General features: G+C 39.6%; 1 protein-coding gene across 1 annotated transcript; it reads right to left on the bottom strand.

Moving 5' to 3' along the window:
• Positions 1–487: 487 nt before the first annotated feature.
• On the bottom strand, positions 488–8366 carry LOC306850812 (sterile alpha motif domain-containing protein 1-like). Its single transcript, XM_079386709.1, has 7 exons — positions 7097–8366; positions 4643–4901; positions 3010–3119; positions 2871–2928; positions 2714–2780; positions 2393–2507; positions 488–1204 (listed from the first exon to the last, which is right to left on the bottom strand). Exons 1-7 carry the CDS (start codon positions 7436–7438, stop codon positions 1052–1054), a joined length of 1104 nt encoding a protein of 367 aa, XP_079242835.1. The 5' UTR covers positions 7439–8366; the 3' UTR covers positions 488–1051.
• Positions 8367–8525: the final 159 nt, after the last annotated feature.

Below are 8525 nucleotides of genomic sequence, written 5' to 3' on the forward strand. Positions count from 1 at the left end.
GTTACACTGTGATAATGCACAGTTTTCCCAGATGAACGTGAAGCAACCCAAACTCACCGCATTTACAGAGAAGAGTTTAGCCCCTTTTCACACATGAAGTCTTTACTGCTAAATCCTACCGGTAAATTTGTTCTAGCAATCATATAGGTCTTATGGAGATGAGGTGATTTTTTTTTTTTTTTTTTTTGAGCCGTTTAGAAAGATAAATAGCTTTTCTATGTAAATATGGAGCCAGATAGACAGCTTTTTCAGTGTCGCACTCATAGACTGCAGGCGGCGCTCGAGACGCATCTAGTGTTTAAGAGCAAACACTTCTGATTGGCTAGTAATGGTAGTTTGTTTGAGAGTGAAAGAGTGTTCCTCTCATACCATTGGCGGGCGAACTCATCCGGCACGGTTCTGGAGAACTTTAACCCCTGAGCTTATTTATTCAGCTTTCAGATGATGTATCTCAATTTCGAAACATTGACACTTCAGACTGGTTTTTTGGTCCAGGGTCACATTGTATTGGTCATATACATGAATACAGAAAATTGTGCAAAATTATGGAAATAAAAAGATACTGAATTAGCAGACAAAGTACCACAACCTATAAATAAAAAGTGACTCTTTTTGTCTGAGAGCTTCAGTCTTTATGAGATGTGACTAAAGCAATGATGTGAATTAAACGCCAATTCTGTTCCTTTATTTTTAGGTGTATTATAATGCACTTAATTCCTTCTTCAAAAATGACTGAAGCTAATTAGACACACACACACACACACACATATATATGACACTGTAAATCATACTTGACAAAAACAGAAGGACAAAACACTGGTGAATGAAAAGCTCCACCTTAGAAAAAAAATAACACTTCTAAGACAAATGGACAGAATAGAAGAACAGACTGCAGGGCTGAATCATGCGGCATGTCCTCACACGGAAGAAGAGAAGATAAGCTGAGGAGGATTGTGCAAATCAAGTCTTAAAGAGTTAATGTTCCCCTCATTTTGTGGCCAGCGCTCTGAGCCAGGAGAATTTCAGTCTGTTTTCGCTGAAAACACAAGCACTATGAGAAGAGACGGCTGTCGTCCTGAAAGTGGCTTCTCTGGAGCACCTTCACATGATTCTCATAGATTTTAAGTGCAGGGCCGAGTCTGATCGACAGACCAGTCAACACGTCACTGCGCTGCATCAGCAGTAGGGACTTCCCATCTATTTCCTGTTGGAAGTGAAGATACAAAGGTGTAAATACTTTTACTCAGCAAGGACACAGGAAAATTGATCAAAAGTGACAGTAAAGACAATATTACAAAACATTTTGATTCAGATAAATGCTGTTCTTTTGTACTTTCTATTCATCAAAAAGTCCTGAAAAAAAGTACAAGCAGCATAATTGTTTCCATCATTGATAATTGCTTTAGTAGCAAATCAGCATATAAGAATGATTTCTGAAGAATCATGTGACACTGAAGACTGGAGTAATGATGCTGAAAATTCAGCTTTGACCACAGGAATAAATTACATTGTAAAATATATTACGACATAAAACAGTAAGCATAATATTGTAGACTTAGCCAACTTATTTACATAATTATGGCCATATTATTGTAAGGAATATCTTGATAAAATCAGTCACGTATCACAATACGCAAAGTCTTAAAATCACCCGATAATTCATACGGATCCTTTTTTTCCTTTTAATCAAACAAGCTCTATTTCTAAAAACTACTTTAGCTCAAAAAGTTGGATTTTCTTGTTTTTGGGAAAGAAAAAAAAAGTCCAGGAACTAATATTTTCATTATCATAATGTGTCCAAATGTTTTACTTTTTTTATTATTCCCATTATTATATTCCTATTGTTATTCTATGGTGACTCTTGATAGAGGAAAGCTTTCATTACAGTGTTCCTGCACCTTGAATTACCATTTTTCCATTCATTTGCGACTCCTGAAAAAAATCACTTGCAAAGCAGATCAATTTTAGAGCTGAGCATAACTAGAAAAATAAATATTCATTATTTCCATTAACTGTACCTGGCCTGGAAATAGCAATTTAAAATAGTTTTTCCAAAGCCACGGGAAGCCTAAAACCAGCATAAATTAAAGAAATGTCCTGCATGTTATCTTTGGCATGAAAATATGAAAATAACATCTTTTGCATAGTAAAATTTAAATTTCATTTTCGCTAGGCAAAATCATTTTTCATGTATTTCTTTAGGCTTTGGGTTAAAAAAAAAAAAGATGTGAAATCATTGCGCTCAACTAATACTTCAGGTGCATAGATCAATAAAAATCTGTATACTTCCTAAACATTTGTAGATTTTTTTATTATACAAAAAGCACAAAAATCGATCAGTAGATTTTGGGTTCTTGTGTACTTGACAGGTTTGGTTTACTACAGAACTAACCTGTGTTCTGAACGCCAGCGCCTGCTCAGGGAAGCCCACAGACGTGAAGTAACTGGCCACATCAGCCACGCTCCAAAGCAAAGGGTCCTGCCCGATTTCTCTCTTTACCACATCACTGAGAATGACCAAAAACAGATTAAAGCCTCAGTTTATGAGCAACTCATTCCAGACTTGTACATTATCACAACAACAATATATAATCCAATGGTGTGAGTTTAATGGCACATTGCAAAGTGTTTAATGCTACAGAAATGATACACTAAGTCTCAATTTTTTGGTCTTTATTACCAAAGATACAAAAAAATGTTGTCTTTTACTCACTTTCCATTATTTGTCCCTCCATTGTTAACAGTTTCTTCCTCTGTTGTGCTCTTGGTGCACATTTCACCTGAGAGAGCACAGGTTCGAATAAAAATGTAAGATTAAGTGAGTTGACAGATACGGTGTGAAATTTAAAGAGCACAGGAAGAATCCTCACCCTCCTCAACAGGATCAGGCACAGCGTGAGGCCCTCCGTCTGACATCAGCGCCTCGTCCTGATGACAGACAGACACAATATGACGCAGAGGAACACGACAGATGTGCTGTGATTGGAGGCGCAGGGCGGACATGCTTACCGGCGTGACTGCGCAGTGTGACAGCAGCGGATCAGGTGTGTGCGGCCCCTCCTCGACTTGAGGACTGGAGAGACAGATGGCCGCTGGCTGCTGCACGAGCGCTACAGATCCTGTGGGTTACAACAACAGATACTGCCAACTCAAATCTCTTACACATTTACAGGCTGTTTTTGACGAAATATTGGCTTCTTCTCATGGACGTCTGTCATTTTCAACAATGATTAAACTATCACTCTTTGACATGCATTGCAATGCCTGAATTTGGCAGGAAATGAATGAAACAAGAACAGGAATTGTAACAGACTGATGGGTGCAAAAACGTTACCGTCAAAATGTGTGCTTGTATGTTTGTCTCCCTAGACTCACTTTTCTAACAAATTCAGTGAAAAAAATATGTATATTCAAGAAAGACAGATTTTTCTGCCTCCACTTGATTAATTTATTAGTCACTCAAGTGTAGGAGAGCTCAAAAAATAAATAAATACACAATCATCTTGGAACATCTGCCACACGGATAAAATAAGTTATGCTTATTTATAAATAAATGGATAGATATGAATTGGCCATTGGTAACATTTTGCAATATTTTACATTTTTTCTATACTGCAAAGACATCCATACTTTTAAATGACCCCTGGACAGAAGCAATTTGACATTCTTAAGATCAAAAGAATTAATGCAAATTCAGCAATATGTGGCATTGTTTGTGGATGCTTGGATTTAATCTTATCCTTATGAAAGTTTATGGGCTAAAGATTTAATAATAGTAATAAATATTACTCAGTATTATGGCTGCAAATGTGCATATTGAAAATTTGCTAATCCTTGTAATGCTTGATTTCAACAATAGATTTATACAAGTACATTATTTTACTATATATGCACATTTTTAATATTTCAAATGAGTGCAATAATGCACACTGTAAAATTTTGCTAAAACAAGATTGCAAAATTAGCGCAGGACCACAACTGATAAATTGATCAATTCTGAACATCAAAAAATGACAGATCGTAGTGCTGCTTGCTGATTAAGGACCTTGTGAAGTAATCCCAGAAGGTGCTCTTTGGTTGGGTTTGAAACAATTATTATGAAAAAAAAAATCCAAGGCACTTTTTATGGTCCAAAAAGTTAAAAAGTCTTTATTTACATTCTGGCCATCTTAATAAACATTAAAAATGCCTAAAACTCTGCACACTGATGCATTTCAGCCCTCAGCCTTCCTCAGAGACTAAAAATTACATATGTAATACATAAAGGTTATCAGTGGGTTTTCACTGCAAAAAGAAAATCAGTCATTTTGAAAAATCAGAAAAAGGGACTGATAAACAGTGTAGTTACGATATCTACCACAGGGGAGAATGATATTAGACTAATGAGCCAAAACTTGACCCCTTGGGTCACCTGATCAGACTGATTCTGATTCTCAAACAATTATTTAAACTGACTATAGGCCTGCCTGAGTCTACGCTAAGTCCACCTGAGGATGCCAGTAAAACCATTCAAATTAACTTGTAGATCACTGGTTAAGTGCAGTTTCAAGAGACTTACTCTTTAACTCATTTATTTTAATTACAATCTCAATTCAAATGCTGGTTAGTTTGGCGTTTTATCTTGAGAACAGGACTTGGGTACCTGTGTCTTGCTGGGCTGCTGGCTGTATGTGCTCAGGCAGAGTGTAAGCGCTGTCGGTGTCCTGCCTCAGAGCATCATGGGTAGGAGAGTTCTTTGAGGACGCGGGTGAGGGAACAGGCTGACTGGTGTTACTGCCGGTGATGGGACTCATGCTGATGCCCGAGTCAGCGGTGCTCTGAGCACACATGGCGTCCAGACTGCTCTCATCCCCCTCCTCGTCCATACTGCTGTCCATTCCCGCTGTGGTGGACATCTCTTCCTAAAAAGATTGCGGCATTATTATTATCATCATTTTTCAGCAGGTGCTTTAATCACTGTCTGAACTGCATTGAAACGAACGCAAGATGAGGATTCAACAAAATGCATCACGTGTGCCATTTGAAACAGTGTTTTCTGCAGTTTCTATGGAACTTTATATAAATGATCAAATAAAAGTAGATATACTTTTATTCATCAGGGATGCATTAAATTGATCGAAAGTGACAGCAAAGATTTCTATTTAAAATAAACGCTTTTACATTCTATTCAAAGAATAAAAAATAAATAAAATCACAGATTCTTCTAAAATATACTGCTTTCAACATTGATAATAATCATAGATGTGTCTTGAGCAGCAAATCAATATAGTTGAGTGATTTCTGAAGGATCATGTGACTCTGAAGACAGGAGTAATGATGCTGAAGTCAGCTGTCATCACAGGAATAAACTACATTTCAATATATATTCAAATAAAAAAAAGTTATTTTAAATTGTAATAATATTTAGCAATATTACTGTTTTTACTTAATTTCACGACCAAATAAATACAGCCTTGGTGAGCATAAGAGACTTCTTTCAAAAACATGAAAACAAATCTTGCCACCTCCAAATGTTTGAACAGTGATGTATAAACAATCATATACTCTTTAAAAATAAAACTGAACTGAAGTTTACTGAAGTCTTTCGCTGTTAAATGACTGAACACAAGAAAGAAAGAGCTGTGTTCTCAGGACAAGGATGTTTTCCTACTTGACTTTTCTTGGGAGATGATGTGTTTTAAATCTTGCAGTTTTTGTTTTTTTTTCCATTTGCTGTTTTATTTGTGTTTCAAACACTGTTTTGTGTTTCCTAACTGTTTACTTTTTTTTCTGAAACAAATTATTTAATGGCAGACTCCCATGATGTCAACTTAACCCATTTAATGTGACAACGTGCCCTGCTGCTGGTTCACTGAACTGGTGCAATAACGCTGGAAAGGTTCAAAAACCCAGGAATATTTCCACTAAAAAGCATGATAACATCTACAGTAGTAGCACGCATACAGGGACTTTGAACAGGACTGCATGATTAGCAATACTAGAACCAGTATTTCACATTTAAACGAACAGATTTCGACCACTACACTTTGTGATTATACTCAATCCGTCGCTCTGCAAAACTGGATGATCATCGTCTCGAGCTTCAGCATCTAAAGAGGCCGCGCGCACTGTTTATTCAGTCGGGAGCGAGCCAGAAATTCTTCTTCGCCCGTTCTTTCGTACGATTTGAACCCCGGTTTTGTCGGCACAGTGGTGTTAGGAACGTTATCGAAATAACTTAACCATACAGTATGAGGAATATTACGGAGTGAGTTTGCTGAACGGAGGCGCGCTGAGAGCGAAGCGGGGCGGGCTCATGAATATTAAGCTACTTCAGGTTGGCCTAGTTAATATTCATGAACCCGCCCCGCTTCGCTCCGAGGCGCGCTGCTGCCTCCCTGAGAGAAGCGCGTCCCAAAGCAAGCCAATGTTGAACGTGGCTAAAGCCGACATTTTCTCCCTTAAAACACATCCTAAACTAACGTTCACCTGTGTTCACATGTTCACCCGCGATTAATAAATTCACGAGCCGCACTGACGACTTCGGTCGCACTTCGCGTTCACGGACATAAAGGATCATCCAGCAGCGCGCCTAATGACTTGCGCTTCAATGATCCCCATAAATTACCGTATCGACTCGGTCACGACACGCACAAGCGCAAAAAAATAATTCTCTCGCTAGTATGTTAAATAATCGCGAATGCAATTGTCTCCGGTGTCGCTCCTTGTGCGAAATGCGTCAGTCGGCTGATCCGTGATGTTTTTGGTGACTTTCCCCCGCTGTGCAAAAGCGAGTTTGGATTAAATGACGAGGACTGCATCGCGAAAGTTGATTTAACGTCACCGGACTCATCCAGCGCATCGCCTGCGCACACAAAAACTCGCTCCGGAAGATTTGGACCTCGCAGATCGAGCGCTTCCATTGTTGGAGATTTTCCGACGCTCGTGAAGGATCGCGCCGCTCCCCGTCTGCGCGAGTCCGCGCGCGCGCGTCTCTCTGTGTGCGCGTTTGCACTTGCTTTCACGTTTGCATGAGCCAGATCACTTCAATTAGTGATAAAAACACCAACACTTCACATTCCGCGTCTCGTTTTTTGCCGGAGCGCAGTTCACTTACTTCCATATCCTCCATGTGATCCTCATCCACGGGACCCAGAGCGCTGTCGCTGGTGCTCCAGTCCGCGAGAGAAGGCTGTTTCACCGCACACTTGCTCTGCTCCGGTTTTCTCCTGCCTCTTAGCACCTTTGCCGCGTTGCGATAGGAAACCGAGCCTTTATAGTTGACTTTGAGCACCGTTTGCTCCTCTATCAGTTTCTCTAGTTCTGACCGGGTTCGGTCCCAATCCGAGCCGTATCGTCTTTTGACCATCCTGCAAATTCTGTCCAGGTCCGGTCGCGCTTTCCTCGACCTCAGCGAGTCTATGGAGCCCAGGATCCATTCGCGGTACGACTCAGACATTATTCCTCATGGGCTTCAAGCTTGATAGAGTGGATGAAGTGCGTCAGTGTTGCCTCCGACGTGACGCTCGCAGTCTTTCGAGCTGCGGCGCGAGCGCGCTGGAGGGAAAAAAAACAAAAACGGAAACATACTGTACGCGTGCGTTGATCGCATTGAGCGCTTTTAAGGTGGAATGAGCTAACGTTAGATGCGGAGATTTAAGGAGGCGTTGCTCGCTTGCACGTTTCCGTGCCGCTTAAATGGCTGTTGTTGCCGTTTTGGAATGCAGTACTAGCAGGCTGCATTACTGAATACGTCCGCATTATACAATGATAAACTTTTAATTTGCATTCCTTGTTTAATCCAGGCACTCATTTTGGAATTAAAATGGTAAAAATAGTCACTTTTGAGATTTGACCATCAAATACTTGAGGAGGAGATGCGCTGAGTGGAATATTAGCTGTGTACTGCATACTACACAGTATCTACGCTACAAACCGTTAATGAAACAAGGCGGTATGCAACAATAAATATTTAAAACAGTAGTATGCTGAGCTCACTGTGCTCCATGTTTACTCATGCGAGAAACAAATATCAGAATCGTTTGTTATGCTTAAGTTAAACATCTTATTGTCAGTACATTAAAATTAGTAAAGAGAAGTTTTTTTTTTATTGTGGGTCAAAGTACTTCTGCATTAGTGATCACACTAGAAGTGGAAAGTCAAGTCAAACGCATTGCATTGTGGGATACATTGTTGTGCAGTGTGCTTCGCTTTTAGCAAATGTAGCAGGTCATCTCAAGGAGATTTATAATCATAATTTCCAAGCATCTCAAAAAGAACTTGCCCAACTTGTGCAGGTCCACCCAAAATTTATAAGTGATCGGTCATCATTGGTCACTGGTGCTCAGCTCTGCTGCCAGGTCATTGAGACAAAACATCATGTGACTAATGATAACACTTTGAATGCCTTTAAGAACCCTTCAACTACAAATCAGGCACCGTTTTATACAGTAGCCAACATTTGTGTAGATCAAAAGAAGTTAATCAAAGTTGTCCTAAGACAAGAACACATTTTGATATGAGGTATTAAGACAACCTTGATGAAA

This window comes from Barbus barbus (genome assembly GCF_936440315.1).
Source record: "Barbus barbus genome assembly, chromosome: 3".
Taxonomy (NCBI): Eukaryota; Metazoa; Chordata; class Actinopteri; order Cypriniformes; family Cyprinidae; genus Barbus; species Barbus barbus.

Excerpts from the sequence above, each read along its gene's own strand:
- LOC306850812 (XM_079386709.1), bottom strand. The coding sequence starts at position 7,438 with ATGTCTGAGTCGTACCGCGAATGGATCCTGGGCTCCATAGACTCGCTG. Across the intron at positions 2,781-2,870 it reads GCCTGATCCTGTTGAGGAGG|GTGAAATGTGCACCAAGAGC; the intron begins GTGAGGATTCTT and ends GTGCTCTCTCAG. Across the intron at positions 1,205-2,392 it reads CGCTGGCGTTCAGAACACAG|GAAATAGATGGGAAGTCCCT; the intron begins GTTAGTTCTGTA and ends CACTTCCAACAG.